The sequence below is a fragment of the Barbus barbus genome, assembly GCF_936440315.1.
Source record: "Barbus barbus genome assembly, chromosome: 36".
Classification (NCBI taxonomy): Eukaryota; Metazoa; Chordata; class Actinopteri; order Cypriniformes; family Cyprinidae; genus Barbus; species Barbus barbus.
Window position 1 is genome coordinate 106,841 of NC_136714.1, and position 27,995 is coordinate 134,835.

Sequence of the window (27,995 nt, forward strand, 5' to 3'; positions counted from 1 at the left end):
AAATACAGCAGTATATTTCATTGAACACATGGGGTACTTTTTATCCCTGTGTTCACCAAACCCATCTTGAGTGTTTGCTGCTAAAAAGCTCATTTTTCAGTTTCATCTGACCATAGAAGCCAGTCCCATTTGAAGTCCCAGTCGTGTCTGATAACTGAATATGCTGGAGATTGTTTTTGGATGAGTGAGGAGAATTTTTCTTGAAACCCTCCCGAACAACATGTGCTGATGTATTTGTGATGTGCTCCTATTTATATTTCTGTGAAACAGGAAGCCATGGCTGGATAATTCCATGTTCATAATCACCCTGGAGTGCTCAAAAGTGTGAATATGAATGGGAATATACTTCAGAGATATTTTACTCATAAGAATTTCTAGGGGTGCCAATAATTGTGTCCGTGTATTTGAGAAAAAAAACATTTATTTCATAATGATATTTCCCTTAGATTTTTGTGATTTGTTTAAATAAATGATCAAAAGGATTAACAATGCAAATTTATTTTCACAGCCTTCTTTGATCATATTTACCAAGGGTACCAACTATTCTGACCACGTGTGTATTTTAAATACAATGGTAAATAAAAAAAGAAATTGTTGTTCTAATAGCAATTACAGATTGGCATAAAATTCAAACAAATATACTTTCAAAAAAAGAGCCTTAATGTAAAAAAAAAACAAAAAAAAAGACATTTTACCTATTTAGACCTGTAGACATATTTTATTCACATTTTTTTATTTATTTAGTCATTTAGCAGACGCGTTTATCCAAAGCAACTTACAAATGAGGACATAAGAAGCAATCAAAACCAACAAAAGAGCGACAACGTGCAAGTGCTATTACAAGTCTTGGTTAGCCTAACACAGTACAGATAATAATAATAATAATTATTATTATTTGATATAAAATCATCAAACTTTTTTACTATTCTCACTCCAGCTTGGGGATATGAGGTTAGGGTGAGGGTTATGGGGCCCTCGCAAATCCCACAGAACGTCATTTCCATCTTCAGGAAAATTCCCCTTTACTAGGTCAACATTTTATCGAGAGTTGCCTATAAAACTGTGAAGCCAATGACGAGGTGCCATGTAGGATATTATGAATGTCTTAATGTCCGGAGGAGAATTTTTATTCATTTATTTCCTGCTGTGTAGCCATCAAACTTTTCTTCTTTCACGATGACTGTTCCTTTCCCTTCCTCCAAGGTGCGTTTATCTCTTCTAATAAAACTAATAAAAAACAAGAGGTAAAGTGAAGTAAACTTCTCTCTTCAGCCAAGTATGGTGACCCATACTCGGAATTCGTGCTCTGCATTTAACCCATCCAACGTACACACACACAGCAGTGAACACACACACACACACAGCAGTGAACACACACACACAGCAGTGAACACACACACACACACATACATACACCGTGAACACACACCCGGAGCAGTGGGGGTTCGGTGCCTTGCTCGGCGCCCGGGGAGCAGTTGGGGGTTCGGTGTCTTGCTCAAGGGCACCTCAGTCGTGGTATTGAGGGTGGAGAGAGCGCTGGACATTCACTCCCCCCACCTACAATCCCTGCCGGCCGGAGACTCGAACCCGCAACCTTCGGATTACAAGTCCTCTCTAACCATTAGGCCACGACTTCCCCTTGTAAAATCGTGCAATTGTAAAATTGTAAAGTCTATAGATAAAGATGTATGTGTATATAATTCAAGTCACTTACCGTTTGCATTTCTGCATTTGTTCTAGAGTCTCGGGCAGCACTTTTCCAAACGTCTCCGGCAGAAAAATGTTTGCTATTGAGGAAGCAATGGTCAGACTTCCCATCAGGATGTAGGGCAGATATTTGTTGAAAGTACCTTTACGAATAGAAAGAAGAACACAACATCTTGTCTCCAGTCCATTGTGATGCAGATGTTTAGATTCATAGGAAAGCCGCAGATTTACCCAGGAATATGACGTAAGGTGCGGTGATGCTGCCGATGCGAGCGGCTGAGGAGCACATGCCGATGCCCAGGTTCCTCAGGACGGTGGGATAGAGCTCCGCCGTGTAGATGTAGACCACACAGAAGGACATGGTGAAGCCAAACTTGCCGGCCATCTCTAATGCCAGAGCCAGAGTCTGCAGACCTGTGAAAGAGCCTCAGCATTAGAATGATCACTGCATTTTATAGAACACCCTTGATCAGCCCTTTTATTTTTATTTATTTTAAATCAAATTCCTATTAACAAAGTTTGAGAGGAGCATGTTCAGATAATCAACTAGTTCAGCACAGGTGGATCTCCTCACTAGCTATTCTCACTCCAGCTTGAGGATATGAGGTTAGGGTGAGGGTTATGGGGCCCTCGTAAATCCCACAGAAAGTCATTTCCATCTTCAGGAAAATTCCACTTTACTAGGTCAACGAAGTGAAGGAGAAGAATCTGATTTAATTGCCCACCAAGCTTGTCAGTATTTGTATAGGTCAATTGGCCAGTTTATGGAACTGTAACTATCCTATAAGACTTCAGGATTTTGGAGAAGGGAGGAGTTCTCACAGAGATTGTTTCGCAATGTGAGTGAATGCTCGATGGGGAACAGACAGTGCTCTTAAGATCACATAACTCGGTGGAGAATTAATAGAAATTATGTTCTGTATAAAGAACGTGAGAATAAATCTGTTCTCAGATACCAACGATAACAAGAACTCATCCATCCACTCTCTTCTCTCTCAGAATACTCTTCCTCTGTGTTTGTTTACACTGATTTTCAAAACATTCTCTCACCCTTTTGAGCATCAGAAGCTGCTCCGAGCACGAGATCTAAGCTCAGCTGTAATTAGACGGCCTGTTACATCACAGAGCGATGAGGGGAAAATCCTCACTTTTTCATGCCATGAATGATTGCACCTGGTGTGAATAGCCCCATAGGGATCTATGTTTTCAATTCAAAAGCATCATCGCTCCGAACATTAGAGCCCAATTTTCGTGTTAAGTGTGAAAACATCTGAAATTAGCAAAAACTCACATATGTGAAAGTTCCCTGGAAACGTCCAGTCCAGCTCTCTTAATAAATGTGCAAGTAATAGGCTTAACCTCTTTTCCTTGAAATGGTCCAAATCCAGTTTTTCTTGCATGGAATGAGAGCTAACCCTCGACCCGTCATAAACTCACTGGCATTCATAGGATTGGGTTGATAAACCGATTGCTGATGCTTTTTCTGAATGCTTACAGTCCTCTGTGTGCTTTTTAGGGTTTTATAATAAATTCACGAGTTTGCATTTACACATAATCAGATTGAACAAATAGTAGGCATATTTGGCGTGATGTCCAAGGGGAGGCCTCCGAGCTCGGAATATAACCAAACCCAGAGAACGCCCCCAAATTCCCAAGCTGGGGTGAGAACAGTTAGGAGTGAGGAGTGGGCTGGAGGTGGCTGCATATATATATATACACTATCCTGTTAATTAAGTTGATTATCTGAACGTGCTCCTCTTGATTACTCACTGCTGCTATTGTTACTGACTCTTATATCATAAATCCTCTGCTAATAAGTTAATGTACAGTAAATTGCTCTCATAATTCCACCAACACTGTCCCTTTCTCTAAGTAGTGTGAGCAAAAGATGATGTTGCATGAACAAGAGTGTTTTACTCTTCAAATCTAAATGTAAGGCTCATTTTTAAATCTGAATCCCCAGTAGGATCTTGTGATCCATGCCAAAGGTGTTTTGTCTGTATTGCGTGTGTGAGCTCTTACTTTCAGGAATCAGCTGCACCAGAAGCAGAAATCCTCCTCCGATGATGAGGAAAGCGGACAGGACGGGTCTCCGAGGACAGCTCTTCAGAAGAAACGTGGACACGATGTAGGCAGGCACCTCAGTGACCGCAGAGAGGAAGCAGTTGAGGAACGGATCGCCGGTAAGGTTAGTAGTATTCAAGGACAAGCCGAAATATCCAATGTTGATGGCCATCCTATCAGAGGGACGAAGAGACACTCACTGATTTACAGAAAGTGGAATCATCTGAAGAGCATGGGAGAAATATATCGCACTGAAGCATGCAGTCCCATGCGTGTTAGACTGCATGAATGTCTCACCATAGCAGTAAACACAGGAACGTGGTTTTGCGTATATCGCTGATCCGTATAACGTCGAGCACGCTGTACTTGCTGTTCTGGGACGCCGCCTCTTTAACCTAGCAACACCATACAAAACAGATCCGCTGTTCATAACACCTCCAGCTAACCATGGAAACGCTCCCAGACCGCTTCTTCAAGGTTAGGACAAAACAGTCTTAAAATAATGCTCTTATAACATTATCAATATCTGATGTATGTTCTCATAATGTTAACATATTTAAAGAAAAAATGGTGTTTTACGTGTTGAAAGAACATTCAAATGTAAGATTCTCATGAAAAACCAGGACAAAAAACTTGATGTATTTCTTAATAATAATAACAAAAAAAATGGATGTTTTGAACATTTAAAAAACACTCAGAAATAATGTTTTCATAACAGTATGATGGTTATGTTCTGTTTTGGTTTGGTTCTTGTGCTCTTTGTTCCTGGGTTTATTTCCGGTCTTCCTTAGTTTAACTAATTTCTCAGCATCTTCCTGTTTGTTTCCAGAGTTACCCATTTGTTACCTGGGTTACACATTGATTAGCGCATACCTGTTCCCTGTTTGGTAGATTATCTTTCCTCAGTTCTTTCTGTTCTTTGTTTGGTGTCATCTTTATTTGAAATGTCGTTGCCTTGCTTGGTCTCCTGCGTGTTTCTGGTTTATTAAAGGGGTCATATGATGTTGCTAAAAAATAATATTATTTTGTGTATTTGGTGTAATGCAATGTGTTTATGCAGTTTAAGGTTCAAAAAACACATTATTTTCCACATACTGTACATTGTTGTTGCTCCTCTATGCCCGCCTTTCTGAAATGCGCTGATTTTTACAAAGCTCATCGTTCTGAGAAGCGAGGCGTGCTCTGATTGGCCATCTATCCAGTGCGTTGTGATTGGCCGAATACCTCAAGCGTGGGATGGAAATGTTACGCCCCTCACTGTATAGTGATGCCATGTACTGGCGCGACGACACAAAAACAATAACACCCATTATAAACAAGGCATGTGTTGCATCCAGTGGGGACATAATTGCTGATTATAATGACTTATACTGTCTTTTTACTCGTCGCGTTGCATCGCACCGCGGAAACATTACCATGTCTGCATTTGTGATCGGAGAAACGACAAACAACAAGCACTACTCTACACTGCTCAAAACTCACGTTTGAATCGTCAGTGGTAAATTCTTTAAATATGAAAACGTACTTATATACTGTGAGTCAGAAGTGTCAGACTGTCCTTGCAAAGTTGGAATTGCCCCACTTTATAGAAACTTGCCTTTGAGTAAGCCAACATTGTAGGCTACTCGTCCAGGTTCATGAAAAAATCCTCCGTAAAATGCGCTGCACACACTCTAATATTTGGGTTGAACTGTTCTGGAACAGTGTTGTAATACAACTTAACCACTGATTTCTAGTTGTGTCCTCTTTTGTACTTTCGTTTTCACAATGAAACACAGCGTCTCCAGGACATGGCGCTGGCAGCAGCAACAATACTACAGCCAGAATAATAGTTCCGCCTTCTTTCATTGCGTATACATTTGGGCGGTGTTTTGCAAATCTTCCCACACCGTGACGTAGACATGTGGGGCGTGTTTGAATGAGCCGTTTTAGGAGGGCGTGGTCGAGTCTTAACTTTTATAATGCATATCTCTTTGGTTTTGAGACGTTAATCTTTGCAACTTCAGGGATCTTATCTATGCACAAACAGCTTGTAACACTCCAAAGAGAAAGGAAAACTTGAAATCGCATCATATGACCCCTTTAAAGATTTTGATATTCATTCTTTATCTTGCGTGTTCAATTAGACTACACTATGTGACAAACAGTTTAAAAAATGGGTGTTTTAAACATTGAGAGAACATTTAAATGTCATGGTTTCTTAACATTTTCAAAATGATGGAATGAAATATTCCTCTAATGTTTGCATAACCAAAAAAAAAAAAAAAAACATCCTTAATAAACTGAAAAAAATTGGATGTTTAGAGTGTTTGAAAAACATTCAGAAATAAAGTTTTCATAGCTTAATGGGAATATTATTGAAAGGTTCTTGTTTATTTTAGCGGGGTTAGTCTCTGCAGTGCAGTGGGAGCAGACTCAGACCTCGGACTGGTTGAAGATCACCTCTGGAGCAGTGACTTTATTCTTCTTCGCTGCTTCTCTCACAATGGCCTCAGATTCCAGCACGCGTCCCTGAGAGAGAAGCCATCGCGGAGACTCCGGGATCAGCCTGAGGATTTGTTTAGGAGAAAAAACGGGAAATGGAGATGATCTATTGTAGGGAAGGACTGAAGGGTCAAGTGGCCAATGATGAGAACTGCACCAGTTCTAAAGATGCGCTCATACCAGGCTTTCAGCATGAGACACTGCAATGACCAGATGTGACAGCATGCTCTGTGTGCCTTATAAAAACTATAAATCCACATATAACAAATTATCTAAAATGTGAAAGCATAGTGTACCTTTCTGCAATGCTGTAGATTTAAAACGTCTTTAGATTCAGAACTTTGTGAAATCTTTGCATGAGCTTGTGTTTCCAGTGTGAATGCAACAGAATGTGTAGTGTGAGCGTAACTGAAACCCTTCTGGTTTTCTTGAGACTCACCACCACAGTGGGATGTAGACCACGGTCAGGCCCGACAGAACCCTCAGTAGGGACCTCCAGTCTCGGACGGTGAAGGCGATCCACGGCAGCATCATGTATCCTATGCAGTAATGCAGACTCGCTCCCAGCGTCGTGAAGAAAACACGCAAGGACTTACTCAGCACTTCACTGCCTGTGACAATGTAATGAGATTTATACACTCACCTAAAGGATTATTAGGAACACCATACTAATACTGTGTTTGACCCCCTTTCGCCTTCAGAACTGCCTTAATTCTACGTGGCATTGATTCAACAAGGTGCTGAAAGCATTCTTTAGAACTGTTGGCCCATATTGATAGGATAGCATCTTGCAGTTGATGGAGATTTGTGGGATGCACATCCAGGGCACGAAGCTCCCGTTCCACCACATCCCAAAGATGCTCTATTGGGTTGAGATCTGGTGACTGTGGGGGCCATTTTATTACAGTGAACTCATTGTCATGTTCAAGAAACCAATTTGAAATGATTCGAGCTTTGTGACATGGTGCATTATCCTGCTGGAAGTAGCCATCAGAGGATGGGTACATGGTGGTCATAAAGGGATGGACATGGTCAGAAACAATGCTCAGGTAGGCCGTGGCATTTAAACGATGCCCAATTGGCACTAAGGGGCCTAAAGTGTGCCAAGAAAACATCCCCCACACCATTACACCACCACCACCACCAGCCTGCACAGTGGTAACAAGGCATGATGGATCCATGTTCTCATTCTGTTTACGCCAAATTCTGACTCTACCATCTGAATGTCTCAACAGAAATCGAGACTCATCAGACCAGGCAACATTTTTCCAGTCTTCAACCGTCCAATTTTGGTGAGCTCGTGCAAATTGTAGCCTCTTTTTCCTATTTGTAGTGGAGATGAGTGGTACCCGGTGGGGTCTTCTGCTGTTGTAGCCCATCCGCCTCAAGGTTGTGTGTGTTGTGGCTTCACAAATGCTTTGCTGCATACCTCGGTTGTAACGAGTGGTTATTTCAGTCAAAGTTGCTCTTCTATCAGCTTGAATCAGTCGGCCCATTCTCCTCTGACCTCTAGCATCAACAAGGCATTTTCGCCCACAGGACTGCCGCATACTGGATGTTTTTCCCTTTTCACACCATTCTTTGTAAACCTTAGAAATGGTTGTGGTTGAAAATCCCAGTAACTGAGCAGATTGTGAAATACTCAGACCGGCCCGTCTGGCACCAACAACCATGCCACGCTCAAAATTGCTTAAATCACCTTTCTTTCCCATTCTGACATTCAGTTTGGAGTTCAGGAGATTGTCTTGACCAGGACCACACCCCTAAATGCATTGAAGCAACTGCCATGTGATTGGTTGATTAGATAATTGCATTAATGAGAAATTGAACAGGTGTTCCTAATAATCCTTTAGGTGAGTGTATATCTAGAATATCCCATGCACACTCTTAAAAAAAAGATTCTTCATTGGCTTTGATAGTTCAAGAAGAACCCTGAACAAGCATGAAACCTTTCCAATGCACAAAAGTTTCTTTATAATGCAAAAACATTTTTAGATTATTAAAATGTTCCTCACACTAAGAAAAAACTGTTCACTGAAAGTTTCTTTGGATGGTTCTTCCAAATGGTTCTTCTGTGGCATTGTTGTGAAAAACCCCTATTTGAAACATTTATTTTTAAGAGTGCATGCGTTTCCAGCATATCTCAGGCAGTGAAATTCATCAGCAGACTATATTCACTATAATATGCTTACCAAGCACAAACGCTGTGATGTACAGGGATATTTGGACTGTACCAATAAAAAAATACAGAACACAGAAGAGCAGCCAGGAGTCGGAGAAGGACTGTGCGAGCATCACTAGTGCTTCTGCTGCCAGAGACGCGAAGAAAACCTTCCTCCTGCCAAACCTGATGAGACACGAGACAGACACCAGACGTCACTGTGTGTCTCTAACAGCGGTGGTGAGGAGGGAACAGACCACTTGCAGTAAACAAATTGTTGTTATCAAAATATTTTGTCAATGTCTGCACTGATTATGACGTGTGGACAAAAGCAGTACCTGTCAGAAAGTTGGCCAGAAACCAGAGAGCCCAACAGGTAGCCCATGTATAGTGTTGAGGTTGCGAACGGGACTCTCCACTCGCTGTCACACACCAGATCCCACTGCGCCAGGACATACAACAGATCGACAGCTTACCATCATCTGCTCTTCACACACTGTTATTAATATTACTGGATGAATCACTGAGAGGAATGCAGCAGGCCATTTTATGAGTTTTCATGCACTTTTTTTCAAGGAATCATGGCATAGTTTAAACTCAAATTCCCTATCAGCATAAATGTATTAATTGTGAAAACAAATTTAATCGATAAAAAAATGGTTAGCTGTGAAACAAGATTCAGTTAAAATGTAACAAATGAAACAAATTGGATTAATTTATGATAAATATATAACAAATTAAAACAGATTGGTCATTAGTACTACTCAAATCTCATTCTTGTTTTATTAATGTACGACTGTCAAATATGTATCACATGAAGTTGATTGGTTTGTTAAAGCTGTGCAATCCAAGTGGATGGAAATTTTCTTTGCAATTACAGTTTTTTCAGCTGCTTCCACACAAAATCTTTCCTTGTCACACAGTTTCTGAAAGCTGACACTCAAACAGCAGAAGCACACACCAAATCTGCAAAACCAGACACTAATTCTCAGCCTTTGACTCACATGTGCTTCACTGAACACCAACCAATCAATAAACACACATCCACACAACTACACATGCTTGATGTGGTTCTTTTCTTCTGTTCTGTGTAACACTGTATTCACAATCACTAATGCCTACAGTAAAAAAAATTAGCTTTCAGTCTTGCTTTCATGTTTACCATTAATTTTTCAACATCTCCCTGCCGATTACTTTCAGTCTTGTACAGGAATGTACACAGGAGCTCATGAAAGAACAGCTTTAGGTTTTGAATAACTGTGTGTATATGATATATCCAAAAATATAATGTTATGGCAAAGGTGTTTGCAATGCAAAACAAATGTTTGCTTTTGAGATGATTTTGAGTTTGAATGCAGTGCTTAATTTTGCAAGAGATGTGAGGTATTTTGCATTTTGTGTGTGCAATTCTTGGATTTGTGCGTAAAGTTTAAAAAAGAAATTAGGCAATTTTTTGAAAATGTGTGTAAGCAGTTGAAAAACTGTATAATACATGAATCTTCCTAAATGTAGAGTTTTGCATGCATGCACACACCTCAGAGACGATGGTGGAGTGGTAGATGTCTGTGCTGTAGCTCCATCCGTCCACACACTTCTCCAGCGTAATGTCTGTCAGATTCACCTCCAGCGGCGAGTAACCCTGCGCACACAGGCTTCTGACCGTCTCCAGCCTGTATCTCCAACACTGACTTGGCTGTAGTTTTCCATTGACCATCTCATTGGGAATACTGGCTTTCAGCCATTCTTCACTTAGATTTCCATCCGCTATCCGACAGTGATGTGACGGTGAAGCCCCAACAAAAACTATGTAGAGGCTGTGAAGCCCCGTGGAAATGTAGACGGCATTCAAGAGAAAGAAAAGGATGACAAAAAACGGTCCCTTTTGCCCCAGAAAGGCGGTGTCCTTGTCATAATTTCCCATTCTGCCAGTGCTGGAGATTACAGAAGAATCAGCTGACTGTAAAAATGCCTTTTTGTCCAAAGCCTCTGAATTACCACATGTTGCAGAGGTCAGCTTTGGTTTTTAGGTCTTTGGTGTTTGGAAACTCCTGGAGATATTTGGAGAAGAACACTGCTATCCTCTGCCTGGACACAAGAAGGAAGGCTGTGAGTCTTGTCAGAGTTTGACTGGTCTTTAACATTATGTACATGGCAACTAATCCAAGGCACATTTTTCCACTAAAAGGAGCCAAAAGAATTACGAATGCTTGCAATCTGATTAGCTCACCGCAGGATCAGCCTTCAGTCTGGAAAATACTTGATTCTAACTGCTATCAAGAGCCTGAGGTTTGAATATCATCTTTGAAAATGCTATTTTTTTTAGAAGAGAAAAAAATCATTGTAATCAAGCATTATTGTAGATTCCTCATGCATTGTGAGTACTCATGTACACGCCTAAATCACATCTGTCCTCCCTTCATCAACAGTTCAGCCGGAACGATTTGTTCCTGAAAACGTTTCTGCTTATTTGAAAGAGCAGTATGAATTATGTTTATGTGAAGAGCAACAACTCTAAAATACTCATAATTCAAAAATTAAACATCAGGCCTATACAACTACAGATCACCTACAGTAAGCCACCCTTTATGAAAATTAACCATGGTTTTACAAATACAAATAAACTATAAATACAAATACAAATTACAAATAAAACCAAAAAAAAAAAACATGGCTATTGCAGTTAAACCATGGTAACCACAAATTGACCATGATATTTGTAGTAAAAATATGTTTATACAAATGGTAATGAATATGCCAACAAAAAAAAACCCCAATGATTAATAAAACCAGGGTTAATGTTCGTAAGGGACAGTTTACATCATTATAGTTTAAGCATACATTTACTTCATATCCTCTTTGCGTTATTAATACCTTTCATTCAATAAAACTAGCCAAAGGAGTAAAAGAATAGCACTTTTTGGTTGTGTGCTTACAAATTAAGATTGGACTCTTTATTATTTTCTGACCACCATAATCCATCTCTTTCTATATTCCCCCACTTTTGGAAAGTCATGGAAATTCTAGGACAGAAATGCTTTTTCCTTTTGCTGTTGGAGCCAATGGTTCCGATAACGTTCTGTAAAATATTACGTTTGCTATGGTCTCCCATTCATGTAAGTGTATTTTGTCCTGCCAGAAAGCTCTGGTTATTTATTCGATGCTTTGAATCTGCTGTTATATAGGCAGAACTATGTAACGTGCTGCCTGAAAAAATATGTTTTGAATTCAAAGGTGGACAAAGTACAGAACTCTATTACTTGAGTAAAAGTACGGACACTGCTGGTCAAATATTACTCCATTACCAGTGAAAGTAGTAGAGACGGATTTTTACTTAAGTAAAAATATACAGAAGTACTTGCTTTTAAAAGTACTCAAGTACCAAAAATAAATGTCCTTTTTTATGTTAGTGCAGTGTTTAAAAACCCAGCGACACAACTGTAGCTGCATAACTTTACAACAGCAACACTGCTTTAACAAAAAAGCAAAACATTTTTTTTACATAAAAATTTCAAAAATGCTGTCTAATCGCTCTCGCGGTCTTTGATGTCACACGCAGAACAATCTGTGCAGTGCTGCTAAAAGTCAAAGAACTATTGTGTTTTATTAGGAGACGCACAGCAGTTCTTCTGTGGCTTTATAGGCGATATTTTCAGTTACACAATTTTGCAATATCAGACAATATTGTGTCTTATATGTACCACTATATTAACTTCTTATTACTGAATTGTTGTAAATAAATATCACATTTGCAACTGACCAGTGTTCACAAAAATGCTGGGAGGTCATGTAACCACAAGAATGATTACTGATAAACTGTCTAAAAAATAAAAGTCACGTTTAAGAGAAGAAAAAAAAATCCCCCAAAGCTTTTCAAAGCTGCTGCATACAGTAGTAATGACTTTCTACTTCAGTGGAGTGAAAAACACAATATTTGTCTTTCAAATAAATAATGCTCTTAATTATAAGCGTACTTAAATACAGTGCTCAAGTAAATGTACTTTGTTACTGTCCACCTGTTTTTATTCAATCTATTTTTTTAAATATAGTTTTCATAGTTTATTATTAACAAAATGCATTGACTGCACCGCTTGAAAGAGCTGGAAATTGAATTTCACTGATAAAATCTGTAGGAGCGCTGATTCAGAGCTGGAGGAGCTCATGCAAAACAAATCTCCTGCCACTTTTCCAGTGATCATTTTAAATCGTTAAGACTAAATTACGAGACATGACTTTGTCATTCATATTCATTAACAATGTGTTTTCTTTATAAATTCTGAATACCAGACCTTATAAATGCATGATATCAGTAAATCACTGGATGCTTTATTGTAGCAACACAATATTTATTCAATTATTGACAATATTAACTGGAACCAGATTAAACAAAATGTGCAAAGGACAATTTACTTACTTTCAGTTCTTGATGTGGTGAGAGCTCACAATGAATGGTTCTCCTGTTCCTTGATGTGTGTGTACGGTTGTGCCCTCTGTTATTTAACCAACCTTAACTTCCTCATCAGATGCATTAACAGCTGATGAGATTGAAGAGCAATCCAGATACTCTCAGAAGAAACACCTATACACTGTAAAAAATGATTCACTGAATTTACTACATTTTTTAAGGTAAGTGGTTGCAATCAATTTATTTGAGCTACATTTAAATAAACAAATTTAGTTGACTAACTGTCAACATTATTTTGTTATTGAAATATAGCTAAAATAAATTGATGTTTTTCATGACAGAACCTGCAGTGAGTGTACTATCAATGACAGATATGAAGCGCTCTTTTGCTAAATGCAATGAGTTTATGCCATCAGGAGGTTAACCGCAAATGCCTGCAGAAAACAAAAAGAAGATTTTGGGTTTATTGGATGTTTCAGTGGGATATAATCCAGTTTATGCATTCATTGGGTATTGGACAACAAGTGATGATGATGATGATGATATTTTTTAATGGTGCTCTGCTGTCTGTGTTTGATTTATTTATGAATGTCTATGATCACAATACACATCTGAGAAGACATCACTGAATTACCATATTTAATGCAAAGACCCCAAACATGTCATGCAAAAAAGAGAGCATTTGTGTCTCTCAAGCTGTCTGCATGGCAAGTAAAATCAGTGTCTCTGTATTTCTGGCAAGCTCTCGATCTGAATAATCAGAGAACGTGCTGAGCGCTGGACTCAATGGCACACTCTTGAATCTTGATGAATCTTTAATATTGTTATCAGTCTAGTGACTCATATCACATAGAGACTCTGACTTTATCAGATGGTTTGTGACCCAAATTACCAAAAAACAAATCTTAAGACATTGTTGAGGAGCACAGCCGGTCTGATAGAGAGACCCGTGTGGATAAAGACCTGGAAACACTCAGCAAAACATGCAACACATTTTGAGGAGTGAACTAACATGGAACAAGGAAACTCTAGTAGTAATATGCAAAATCAACTCAAGTTCTCACAATCTTTACAGGTTCCTAACATTCTGGCCTGGGCAAGTTTACTCAGAGTTGAGGCTGGAATAAACTCCTCCGCAGATCTGTGTCTGGAGTCACTGCAGTGTCCGAGGTGTTCTGCAGGCTTTGGTCAGTCAGAGATGACAGATTTCATGATGGACACTGACTCTGATTTTCTTGGCTTCAGACTGTGATTCCATCTAGTTTAAGGATTTCAAACATGTTTGATATTTTAGGCCGATTTTAGGACACATTTACACAATAAATGGTTCAGTGGATTGCAGAGTTTACTGTAGTAAAGTTCATCATTTAAATGTTGAAAGAACAGGGCAAGCAAACTTCCAATAATGCAGCATACATTTTAATAAGTATACACAATGAAATACTGTTTTATAATGTTCTACAATAGACTGAGGTGCAAAGAGCATCTGCCACCATTTACACCAGTGCAGAGGAACCACTTTTGTTTTCACTTTCACCAGGCTGTATCTGTCCCTGTCTGCACTTTGCTCTAATGCACTCTGCCATAAATAAATAAACAAATAGTCTAACAATGCTTAGTTTACTTTACAAGTAAAGCATAATTTTATCATTGTTATTTGTGGATGATAACATTTAGTAATAATTAAATAGTTCATATTTGACACATTTATCAATTTAAAATAAACATTTTAGGTAACACTTTATTGTATGGTGTCCTTGTTACACGTTACATGTACTTACTATGATAATAACAATTAATTATGCATAATTATTACATGCAACCAAACCCTCATCTTAACCATAACCCTAGTAAGTACATGTAGTTAATTAATATTACTCAGTACTTATACAATTACACTGTAACAGGGACACCTTAAAATAAAGTGTAACCATATTTTATTTTAGAGCAGTATAGGCTAGAATTAAAAATGGAACGGAATTAATGGAGTTCAGAGGATGCTCTGAAAAATAAACACCACATTAAAACCTGATTCCATTCAGATCATCAAAATAACACTGGATAGCCTAAGGGCGTCCACATATATAACCCTAATTAAACACACCTGATCCAGCTAATCTAATCATTTAGGTTTATTTGAAAACTACATGCTTGTGTGTTGAAGCAGGGTTGAAACTAAACTCTGACACCCTGGCCTAAAGATGAATTCCAGAGAAAGGTCATTTCCAGCACGCGTTTCTCGTGAATTCCTCGCATCAGCCTCCTCCGTCACATCTGAGTAAAGCGAAAGTGAAAGAGCAGAGGCTTTAAAGCCTTCAGTGTATTTGTGCTCGTCTGATACCTTTGCGTCCATCACGAGTTCGGATTAAACGCATTTCTTCTGTGTATTAGACGCCAGGATCGACTCTCGGTAAGCCTGTTTCAATCCTTCAGTCTGGAAAGGGATTTCTAGTTAAACGACTTGATGATTGCTCTACACGACTCCAGCTGTTTCACACCAGCACATCTCTACAAACGGGTTTTACTGTCATGCTTTACAAATGTCTCATAGCCAACATAACATTTACAGATATCTTGTGATGTGCCTGCTGGCCTGAGAATTAGTGAGTTTTGGGAATTATATTCAGAATTTCATGTTCTGTGGCGATCTCTGCTGTTGGCGAATGTGAAAGAGAAAGTGACTCTGCTTGAAAACGTTGTGGCGCGTTGATTCGCGTCTAGATCGTGCGAGCGTTACCTGTGCTGTCCTTACATTGGTCGCGATCGCGATGTTACTCACGATTTGCGCTGAAGTCGTGGAGCGGTCGTGGAGCGGTCGTGGTGCTCTGGTCAAACACGCTTCAGAAGAACGGTCAGGGTTCGCATAGCTTTAGGTTATTCTGCCCTTCATTGTTCAGTTTATTCCTCTGTCGCGTTGTGATCACATTTACAGCTTTGTTCATAGTAATGTAGAATTATGTGTAGAGTAACGCAGCGGATGCTCCAGGGGTAACTAGAGCTGTGCCTGCAGTGTCCAGCAGGGGGCAGAATAACCACACTCATCCACAGAGACCGAGAATAACACTATCGCATCGAATTTGCATATTAAGAAATTAAATGTAAAACTCTGAACGAGAAAACAAGCTCTTTCAGCTGCACCATAGTACTTTGATGCATAACATTGTACAGTATTATTACTTTACAGTTTTTTTTCAACAGCTTACACATTTTCAAAACTTTGCCTCAAAACTTAACGCACAAATCCAAGAATCCAAGAAAACGCCTCACATCTCTTGCAAAATGAAGCATTGCATTCAAAATATCACAAACACATCTCACAACCTAACATTTGCAAACACCTTTGCCATAATATTATATTTTAGGATATATCATAAAGCTGTTCTTTCATTAGCTCCTGTGTACATTTCTGTACAGTAACCGGCAGAGAGATGTTAAATTCACAGTTAACATGAAAGCAAGATTGAAAGCAAACTTTTTTACTGTGAGCATTAGTGTTTGTGAATACAGTATTACACAGTATGACAGAACAGAACCACATCCAGCATGTGTAGTTGTGTGGATGTGTGTTTATTGATTGGTTGGTGTTCAGTGAAGCACATGTGAGGAGTTAGTGATGAGTTACTGTGGCTTTATGATTGGTTGTGTTTGAAAAAGGAAATCAAGTTACCTCCTGTTAGGTTTGTGTGTGTTACATAGAGAACTGTGTGTTGTGTTTTGCTAAAAGTGTTTAATGAAATTGATAACGGAGTCAAAGGCTGAGAATTAGTGTCTGGTTTTGTAGATTTGGTGTGTGCTTCTGCTGTTTGAGTGTCAGCTTTCAGAAACTGTGTGACAAGGAAAGATTTTGTGTGGAAGCAGCTGAAAAAATAACTAATTACTAGCTACTAATTACACCTTCAACAGTGTAATTATATTACAAATGTCTTCTTCTACAAACTGTTGCAGTACTTATTATAATGATTGTAAAGTGCTTTGGGTGTATGTCAATACACAATAAAAGTGCTATATAAATGCTTCATTCATTCATTCATTCACTCACTCACTCACTCACTCACTCACTCACTCACTCACTCACTCACTCACTCACTCACTCACTCACTCACTCACTCACTCACTCACTCACTCACTCACTCACTCACTCACTCACTCCATAACAACCTCGACCAGATGAGCAATACAAGGATAGGTGTGAAACTGCTCTTTTATTTCTTTCAAAACATTGCCATAAAATTGCATAAATCATTGAATAAATATTGAGTATTTAAAGGGAGAAACATACATTTTACATTAGATTTAAAATTTGATGTTAAATCGACTTGCTTTATAAAGAGGTCTATACATAATTTAATGCAAGTACATCAGAAGTTACTGTAATCGAAAATTAAGAGTAATCCCTTACTTTACTTTCTCAAAGGAAAAGTGATTAAATGACAGTAATTAATCACGTAGTAATGCTTTACACCCAACACTGGTATTCATGATTCCTGCTTTAAACCTCATACTCATGTTGTGTTCTGGTTCATTCGTAAGCATTCATCATAATTAGTAATAATTTTAAATGTCATATTCATTTATTCTTGAGTTTCATCAATGACTGGCTGACTGTACATTGAAAGCTTCTTAAATAAATGAATACATGGACATGAAAGCATTATTTTTCTATGAGGATAGACAGGTTTGGCGGGTCAGTTATACAGCATTACTATTATTCAGACCTTATTTGTTGAAGGCAGCGATTGGCCAGTCAGAATCAAGTACTCCAGACTGTGTAGGAGCATATATAATAGATGTTAATGACTTATTGATGACATTTTATCTAAGGTTTAATCTAATGTACTATGCTAAACCTGATGCAGTGTCAGTGCAGTGGAGCTTCTCTCCAGCAGAGGGCGCTGTGTGTCTGTCAACACCTTATCTGCCATATGATCACATGCTTTCATAATCAAAATATCTCAAAGTATGTCAGTTAGTCATCAAGATATCAGCACTGACTCTGAACTTTGTTGTTTAGCCGGTATGCCATTGTGATCAGCAGCAAAACAAACAGCATTTCCATAGACATTCATATGCAAATGAGGGCTTTTGTTCACAGGCCTGACTGAAATACCTTGCTCATGACCTAGAAGAACTTGTAGCCACATTTGTCATGCATTTACATTATAACTCAGAACGTGCATCATTGCAAGAAAGAGCTATGATGAACTGTATGCTGTAAAACCACACTGAATCTCTAGAGTGTTTTACTTTTCTAACTGATGTTTAAAATGACTAAGATCATCATAGTGATAACTCTTTTAACTTTGAGAGCTGTTGAAACCCGTAATCAGTGCTAGGAAGGTTACTTTGGAAATGTTACAGATTACAAGTGACCCTATTCAGAATGTAACAAGTAGAATGTTTCAATTACTTTATTAATGTAACTGATTACATCTGATTACTTTTTGGTTACTTTTCTAAATTTCTAACCAATGTTTTCAACTGTTAATCATTTTGAAACATGTAAAGTAGGCAGGGTTCACATTAGTATAGTAGAACTCAACACTGATTACTGTCAGACTTATATAATTTTATAGCACAGCCACCACAAAATCAGACTTTAGCACCTCTTTGAGATTTTTCTGAGGTTAAATACAAACTTAAAATCCTAACAAGAAAGAATAGCTATATAATACTGTTCTTGTAATTAATTCTTTGCATAGCTATGGCGGGAAACACTGGCATATAACAATGCCTTGGAAAAACAGATAATCTTAAAAAATAAAGCATATACATAAATCCAAATAAGAAATAAAACAGTTATTGAATAAGCATGTGTCCTAAACTCCTGAAACATTGCTGTCTCATATTTTAGAGCAGTCAGTGCAATTTATGAAAGAAGTCAATTAAATCTGTGTGTGTGTGAAATTCAAATGTAACTTTTACTGTTTGTAATTGTTAACATTTTCAGAAGTAACTGATTTAATTACACATTTTTTCTCAGTAACTGTTTCTAATTACAATATTTCGTAATTCTGTTACTCCCTAAGACTGCCTGTAATGCATCCCAGCGGTCATACATGTCACGCAAACTTTTAATGATCCATAAAGTTCCACAACAACAGCAGGTTTGATTCTGTCCATGTGGGTGTTTAAGATGACCTTCCATGGCGATGATTGTCTCTTCACACAATTTGAGGAAATAAGCGGGTTTGAGTTTGCAGTGGACTAAAATACACATTGAAATGTTGGCATACTTTTGCAGGAAATTGGCTGAGTACACTGCATCATTTTCTAGTCTGTGTTTGAGGTAATTTGTTTACTTGCTTTTGCAAATGCATTGCATGTTTTAATATGCGTCTCATTTTCTACTATGATTCTACAGCAGACAGTTTGAAACAACAAACATGATGAAAGCAGACAGCTGCTAGGTGGCTTGTCTTCATCAGTCATCGGAGATCAGATGCGTGGAGATAAAGCCTGGTATGCTGCACACTGTATGAAAAACTCGTTCTGAGGCCGTTCTCACTGCATTTCCATCTATCACTCTGCAAACTGGCATTTCAAGCAGCACAAGCCTCAAACTCTCAGACTGTTTTAATGCAATGCAACAATGATCATATGAAATCAAAATGGCTCATGAAATAAAAAAAGCACACATTCTCAAGCATGAATTGCAATCACAATGACTCGGTCTGTCGAATCGCTGGCCACTACCTCATGCACGCTTCCACATGTGGCGAGTGTGTGAGTGTGTGAAACTCATGTGATGTGGAATCCACAGCTTCCTCTTCCTAACTAACACTGTTTCCCAGCGCAGCTTTCAGCACAGCCCTACCGATGCTCAAACGACTGGAAACTACACTTTGTGCTAGAAAAACCCTTAAAAGTTTGGTATTTGTATCCTAAGAGTACATATTACTACCTTAAGGGTACAGATACTCCTCAGAGACACTAATATGCACCCTTCAGGTGTGAAGGAGCGTCCACAGTGTTGTTTTTAAGGCTTCTGCTGCTGTGCCTTTTTTCTGACAGTGTAATTATCCTGTTATAAAGCTCTGATTCTCTCATCTCCTTGAAAGATGCCAGGGCGTTTATGGTTTTATGTGTCACAGATGAGCAATCAGACAGCATTTAGTTATGTGAAGTATGGCATCTAGGGAAGCAGGGTGGATTCCAGTGAGACTCTGGGATTTCTTGTAAATGCCTGCGTTTCCTCTCAACGGCGACTCCACCTGGTCACGCTGCAGAAGTGCTGCTGGAGCTAAAGTCACGTGATTTACAAGAAATCCAAGCTGCTCTGCCTAGGATTCTGCAACGAGCTGGCGGTTGAGAGCAGCGTCCTCAGGCTTTATGCAGGTTATTAGGAAACACAGCAGACGTCTGCGAGCCAGTGAGACCCATGTATAATGCAACGAGCTGCATCCATCTGTTTATTATCCCTTGTGAAAAAGAAGTGTGCTTAATTGCAGTAAAAGTGCACTTTGTGTGTACTTCAATTATTAAAAGTATACTTTTTAAAAAGTGCACTTGCAGATAATATAATATAATCAAAATTAAAGGCAATTTAAGCACTTTTTAAAAATGCACTTTATAATAATGTCTAATTAAGTGTTATTAAACATACATTTTACATAATTTTGATTAAATTGTGTTTTAAATTAGTACACTTATTTTGATATATTTATCAATATACTAAAGCACATGTAAAATAATTGATTTTAATTTCAACTTAAGCGTGTTCTTCAAAATTGCATTTGTTAATGTATTTTAAGTGTATTTAGTCTATAATATACACTATGTGCATTAATGCACTTGAAATTTATTTTTCTTCTAAACTTAAATACACTTTCTTATACAGTATACTCCAATAAAATGTATTGTGGAAATTTTCATCACCAGCTCTTGCGCTATTAACTCTATGAAGTTTAGTTTTCGACATAACATTTGATACGGTGTCATTTGTGAGAGTACTGTATTTGTATGTAATAGTACTGTAATAGTAAAGTACTCAAAAGTCCAACTTATTGCATTTAATATCACTTTAAAATGTGATACATTTGAATTTAATTACAAATACAATGTATTTAAGCGTTGCAAATAACACATTTAATTTGCACTTATGTGTGTTCTTTTAAAGTATATTATTTCTGCAACAAGTACACTTTATAAAAGTATAGTTAAGTGAGGTTTTTTCCACAAGGGATGTCCATGTGAAGCAGGGTTATTGTTCGCTTGGTCGTTTCATCCCCTATTACTGGGTTTTGGAGTCACGGGTCTTAAGTCATACAGAGGTCATTTGGTTCAATGCAGTTAATATTGCCCAAGAGAAGCGCTTCATGTTTACAATAGCAGGCAGAACAATCGCATGCATGTCGTCATTTATGTAGGTCAGGTGTGCGATTGTCTGTCAGTAATACAGTATTTGTGTTTCTGACCTGATTCAAAGTCCTTTACAGGTGAACAGCCGTTCACACAGTCAGACTCCGCTCGAGTCATAGTTGTACTTCTCACACAAATGATTATTCTCTGATAACAAGCTACAAACACTTGTGAAACATTCCCACACTCTGTGTTGGCATAACAGACTGACATTTCTAGCAGATGTGGTCAAGTTAAATACAATGTTCCTGATACGTTTGAGCTCAACTTCCCTTTTCTGCTCAGCCTCATTAAAGAACAGAAAAGCTTATGTGCGATGATGAAATACGGCTGGCATGCAGCGCATATACTGGATCATCACACAAACGCTTTGGCTGTTTCTCCACATGAATCTAAGAGCTCATTACACTCTGACCTGCCCTGTACAAATGTCAGTATAATAATTATTAGCTTGTTTTACTGGAAAGTACTATTTCAATCTTTCAGAATTTTACATTTAGCTCAACGTGTCACTTGTCGTTTCTCTGTAATTATTTGTAAAATTTACTAGCAATTTCTGAGTGAAAGTTGTTTCTACACCAGATTTGTTTCAGCTTCAGTTTCCATCCATCCATATTCTACTCATACGGAAGTGTATGTGCGTCTATTACAGTTTCACATATGACATATAGATAGAAAGATGGATAGATAGACAGAAAGATAGATATCCTTTATATGACAATATATATCTATCCAGGCCATATAAGTGTGTGTGCGTGTGTGTGTGTAATACACTCCATCAGGGTGTTGCTCATTGTTTTTAGTCTTTCACAAACCCTCATGGTCACAGCGGTCATAGAAACTATTTTGCATTGATATATAAAAGCTAAACTTGCAATTGTGAGAAAAAAAGTCATAATTTTGAGATAAAAAGTCATAAGTACCCTTTTTTTAATTCTGTGGCAGAATTAAAAATCAAACAGAATTGTGAGGATAAAAAGGTCATTGTCACGGTGCACACACGAGGAGGATACAGGAACACGCAGACAAGGATCTAACGCAAAATAATAGTCTTTAATGAAGACATGAAGGCAGGGCAAGGCTGACACAGACAGGAACCGGGGAGTAACGAGTAGACCAGAAGAAATCTAACTGAACAGACAGGACTATAAATACACAGGATAATCATAGATGAGACAAACACAGCTGGACAAGAATGAACTAATAATTACAATTAACAAGAACAGGAAACAAACCAAATAAGGACACAAGAGGCGGGAACACATGACACACACAACAGAGGACTGACAGAGTTGTAATTAATTAATTTTTTTTTATCCTGCTTCTGTCAATTTGTCACAAATTCAGCCTCTGTGGCTCCCTCCGATCACCACCCTTTGAGGAGTGGCGTCATTGGCTCGAGGGAGCTAAACAACCTTTCACCGTTCTCACCGATCACCGGAACCTGGAATATCTCAAATCCGCTAAACGACTCAATCATTGACAGGCCCAATGGGCACTCTTCTTCACAAGATTCCACTTCAAAATAACTTATCGACCAGGATCCCAGAACACCAAGGCAGACGCACTCTCCCGACTCCACGAATTCTCAACCCTGACTCCCAATCAAGAACCAATCCTGCCATCTTCCATCATTCTCGCACCGATTCAATGGGATATTATGACAGAGATTACTGACGCCCAGACCACTGAACCTCCACCTGCCGAGACCCCGCCTAATCTCACCTATGTCCCTCAAGCTTTACGGCAATGAGTCCTCAGTTTAGTACATGCAACCCCCAGCTCAGGCCACCCTGGTATTACAGCCACACTCCAACTTATGAGTAATCGATTCTGGTGGCCCTCCATTCAGTCTGACACAACGGCGTTCGTGAAGAACTGTGAAATATGCAACATCTCCAAATCTCCTCATCAATTACCCGCTGGTCTGCTCCATCCACTACCCATTCCTCAACGTCCTTGGTCACACATCACCATTGACTTTATAACAGATCTTCCACCCTCACAGGGCCACACCACCATCCTCACAGTCATTGACCGGTTCTCTAAGGCCTGTCGCCTCATTCCAGTCCCAAAGCTGCCCACAGCATTTGAAACTGCCGAAGCCCTATGCAACTACATGTTCAGATTCTACGGCCTTCCTGAGGACGTGGTCTCGGATCGAGGACCACAATTCCCTTCGCGGGTATGGACCGCATTCTGCCAACAACTGAACATTAACGTGAGTCTCACTTCTGGAGACCATCCCCAATCCAATGGCCAGGTAGAACGCCTCAATCAAGAATTAACCCGATTCCTTTGATCTTACTGCCACCAAAACCAATCCGACTGGAGCCGCTACCTATTCTGGGCTGAATACGCCCAGAACTCTATCTGCAAACCTGCTACTGGCATCACACCATTCCGATGTGTTCTGGGATTCCAACCTCCTTTGTTCCCCTGGTCAGGGGAGCCTTCAGAATTACCAGCTGTTAATTCATGGTTGCAACGGAGCGAAGAGACGTGGAATGAGGCTCATACTCACCTGCAAAGAGCTGTTCGTCGAACCACGGAACAGGCCAATCGACGCCGACGCATCAACCCAAATTATCAACCCAGGCAGTGGGTCTGGTTGTCCACTCGGGATCTACATCTCCGGTTACCCTGCAAGAAGCTCAGTCCCAGGTATGTGGGTCCATTCAAAATCCTCAGACAAATTACTCCCGTTTCATTTCGTTTATCACTCCCTGCTCATTACCGTATCTCACCCACTTTTCATGTCTCTTTGCTCAAGCCCGCTGGTGGTCCGAGAGGATCGGAGGTCCAGGAGGAGGCTGGTGACCAGAGGGCTCCTCCCCTCATCATAGACGGCGAGGAGGCATATCGTGTCCGAGAAATCCTGGACTCTCGCCGCCGGGGTAGAATCCTTCAATACCTAGTAGTCTGTCACAAATTCAGCCTCTGTGGCTCCCTCCGATCAGCACCAGAGGGAACATCTGAGTACTAACATTATCATTCGGACTCCATTTCCCATATCACCCCGTTCCTGAGACTGATTACCTGCACAGGTGTTCCTCATCAACCGGCATATATAAACCATTCCTTCCCCTCTCTCAGTGCGAAGTCTTGTTCTTGCCCATACAGACATTTCTGAGCGTTATTCCCGTGTTTGATTTCCTGTTGCTGACCTGGACTGTTATATCGATTACAAACTAACTCTGCCTGCCTATTCTGACTCTGCCTGCCTTGTTGACCTGCTCTATTCTCAGTCTGCCGCCTGCCCTGACCCTCAGCCTGAACTTGGTTTATGATACTGCCTTGTCTACATTGTGTTTACCGTCTGTGATTGACCTCTGCTTGTACGACTATTCTGTGGAACTAATAAAGCTGCACATGGATCTAAATGAAAATGCCTCCCCGTTACACAATTATATATGTATGTAATATATATATATATACATATACAGTGGGGCAAATAAGTATTTGATACACTGCCAATTTTTCAAGTTTTCCCACTCACAAATAATGGAGAGATCTGTAATTTTCATCATTTTCATCACCTCAACTGTGAGAGACAGAATATATATAAAAAAAAAAAATCCAGAAAATCACATTGTATGATTTTTGAATAATTAATTTCCATTTTATTGCATGAAGTAAGTATTTGATACAATAGAAAAATAGAACTTAATATTTGGTACAGAGACCTTTGTTTACAATTAGACGTTTCCTGTAGTTCTTGAGCAGGTTTGCACACACTGCAGCAGGGATTTTGGCCCACTCCTCCATACATGTCTTCTCCAGATCTTTCAGGTTTTGGGGCTGTCGCTGGGCAACACGGAGTTTCAGCTCCCTCCATAGATTTTCTATTGGGTTCAGGTCTGGAGACTGGCTAGGCCACTCCAGGACCTTGAAATGCTTCTTACGGAGCCACTCCTTAGTTGCCCTTGCTGTGTGTTTGGGGTCTTTGTCATGCTGGAAGACACAGCCACGATCCATCTTCAATGCTCTTACTGAGGGAAGGAGGTTGTTGCCCAAAATCTCGCGTTACATGGCCCCATCCATCCTCCCCTCAATACGGTGCAGTCGTCTTGTCCCCTTTGCAGAAAAGCACCCCCAAAGCATGTTTCCACCCCCATGCTTCACGGTTGGGATGGTGTTCTTGGGATTGTACTCATCCTTCTTCCTCCAAACACGGCGAGTGGAGTTTATACCAAAAAGTTCTATTTTGGTCTCATCTGACCACATGACCTTCTCCCATGCCTCCTCTGGATCATCCAGATGGTCTTTGGCAAACTTCAGACGGGCCTGGACATGTGCTGGCTTGAGCAGGGGGACCTTGCGTGCGCTGTAGGATTTTAATCCATGACAGTGTAGTGTGTTACTAATGGTAATGGTTCTAGGCTGATCCCTCACCTTTCTCAGGATCATTGATACTCCATGAGGCGAGATCTTGCATGAAGCCCCAGTCCTCTTGAATTTCTTCCATTTTCTAATAATTGCGCCAACAGTTGTTGCCTTCTCACCAAGCTGTTTGCCTATTGACCTGTAGCCCATACCAGCCTTGTGCAGGTCTACAATTTTGTCCCTAGTGTCCTTAGACAGCTCTTTGATCTTGCCCACAGTGGAGAGGTTGGAGTCTGATTGATTGAGTGTGGGAACAGGTGTCTTTTACATTTACATTCTACATTTACATTTGTGCATTTAGCAGACGCTTTTATCCAAAGCGACTTACATTGCATTCAAGTCACAGTCTTTAAATTTTATCAGCTCTTGCTTTCCCTGGGAATCGAACCCATGACCTTGACCTTAGCGCCATGCTCTACTATTTGAGCTACAGGAAAGCTCAAATAGTAGAGCTTTTATACATGTAACGAGTTCAAACAGGTGCAATTAATACAGGTAATGAGTGGAGGATAGGAGGGCTTCTTAAAGACAAACTAACAGGTCTGTGAGAGCCAGAATTCTTGCTGGTTGGTAGGTGATCAAATACTTATTTCATGCAATAAAATGGAAATTAATTACTCAAAAATCATACAATGTGATTTTCTGGATTTTTTTTTTTATATTCTGTCTATCACATGATGAAAAATCGGCAATGTATCAAATACTTATTTGCCCCACTGTATATATTGAACATTTCTCATAAAAACAAATATGCATAGAGATATATGAATACAAATAAAACTTTTTGCATATTTGCTGTTTTCACTTGAATATAGAAATTCATTATTTATCATTAACAAATTCTCATATCTTTTAAATGCATTGCTGATTTAGATGGAATTGGGACTGAATGTTCGGTCATGAGGGCTAAATTAATGTGAGTGAAGTAATGAATAAACATGTTTAACATTTCAGTCATACTGTACTGTCATGTGTTTATGTCTCATCTTTTCAGCATTTTAATCCAGCTTGTAGATGTCCTGGGAGCTTGGTTCACTAAAGTAAACTTCTTTTCCAACTTGAGAGCTATACAGTCACAGAGAATTGTTTATAAAACAGAATCTGTGCCAGTATCACTGACCATGTCAGCAGCACTTGGCCACTGAGTGTAGTTTAGGCTTCTCCTCAATGCATCCTATAAATATTGTTATAAACAAATTCAGTGTGTTTTTCTTCATTTATGACATGCAATTTATTTTTATTTTTTTCTTTACCTCCTTGTATTTGTTTCTTATCATGTAGACAACAGGTTAAGTGAAAATATGAATATGCAATATAGCACATAAATTTAGCAAAATATTCCTCTTTATAGTTATTTTTTCGAGCTGATTTATGAGTTTATGGACGCCTGATAGTTATTCTAAGCTTTACATGTTTTGTGAGCGTTAACACGAGACATTTCAGTGACCTGTACTGTATCTTATACCTTCTGATGTTCATTCAGGTTTATTTCGTACTATAATAGTAAAGAGAAAAATATGATGGGTTCATGTACCGCTTCAACTGAGACGCTAAACTAATCTCTCATGCTGAATTATAAAACGCCAAAACTCTATTGTTTAAATTTTGTTATGAATTTGGCAGAATTTTAAAGCTGATATTTTGTATATTAAAATGTAACAGAGCTCAAAGCTTATTGCAATTATTAGACATCAAGTACACTACAAATAAAATGAAGTTCACGCATTACAGCTAGGGTTGGTGATTTCAGAGAGGTTAGCGATAGCAAGCTAGCTTTGACAGCAAGATCTGCATAATCACTCTGCAAAGCCACGCCTCCTCCAGAACACATGACCACTCTCACACAGAGCAGAGACATACCTGCCATACGATGAGAACACAACGCTGTCAGATCACCTCACATCTCATTCACCCCCGAGACAACATTACAGTACAAAGCGCATAATATTACAATAACACCTTTCACTCTCGCTGGAACGCGCTGATGATGTATCATGTCTGCACAGAGGAATGCAAATACATATTTGACAGGCAGGCAGCACAGCCTATTGCGATGTTCGGAACGTACATTTTGATTGGACGAACAATTTATGGTCCTACGTTGGTCAATTTATAGACCACTTAAATTAGTGATTGCTATCAGGATGTGAAGAGAATTTCTACCAGCACAACACCTGCCTGCCTTTAACAGAACACAGCATAAAGACTAAAGATCTTGAGCCATATTAGTATCGATTATAAACCAGAACTGTTAACGATGTTGCCAATATCCACACAGCTGACAGCTTTACCTGTTGTAGTTTGTTCAAGTTGTGCATGAAATAGATGCTGCTTTCCGCACTTTTACTCCTCTCGCTCTCTCATGCTGCTTTAGCAGGTATTAGTGCTTTTCAGCCGAGATCTGGACTGGCTTACACTAAAACTTTGATGAGT

General features: G+C 39.3%; 1 protein-coding gene across 1 annotated transcript; it reads right to left on the bottom strand.

The window, feature by feature from the left end:
- Window positions 1-694: 694 nt before the first annotated feature.
- slc22a5 (solute carrier family 22 member 5) lies at window positions 695-27,995 on the bottom strand. The gene is made up of 13 exons (XM_079395326.1): window positions 27,854-27,995; window positions 12,828-12,999; window positions 10,644-10,726; window positions 9,951-10,501; window positions 8,755-8,858; window positions 8,448-8,602; window positions 6,695-6,866; window positions 6,193-6,319; window positions 4,069-4,166; window positions 3,730-3,944; window positions 1,939-2,121; window positions 1,715-1,850; window positions 695-1,227 (listed from the first exon to the last, which is right to left on the bottom strand). The coding sequence occupies exons 4-13, from the start codon at window positions 10,335-10,337 to the stop codon at window positions 1,131-1,133; spliced, it is 1,674 nt and encodes a 557-aa protein (XP_079251452.1). The 5' UTR covers window positions 10,338-10,501; window positions 10,644-10,726; window positions 12,828-12,999; window positions 27,854-27,995; the 3' UTR covers window positions 695-1,130.

Bases quoted from the DNA above. Each gene is read 5' to 3' on its own strand.
- slc22a5 (XM_079395326.1), bottom strand. From the start codon at position 10,337: ATGGGAAATTATGACAAGGACACCGCCTTTCTGGGGCAAAAGGGACCG. The intron at 3,945-4,068 runs GTGAGACATTCA...TCCCTCTGATAG, and splicing joins TTCCTGTGTTTACTGCTATG to GATGGCCATCAACATTGGAT. The intron at 1,851-1,938 runs GTAAATCTGCGG...CTATTCGTAAAG, and splicing joins ACCTTACGTCATATTCCTGG to GTACTTTCAACAAATATCTG.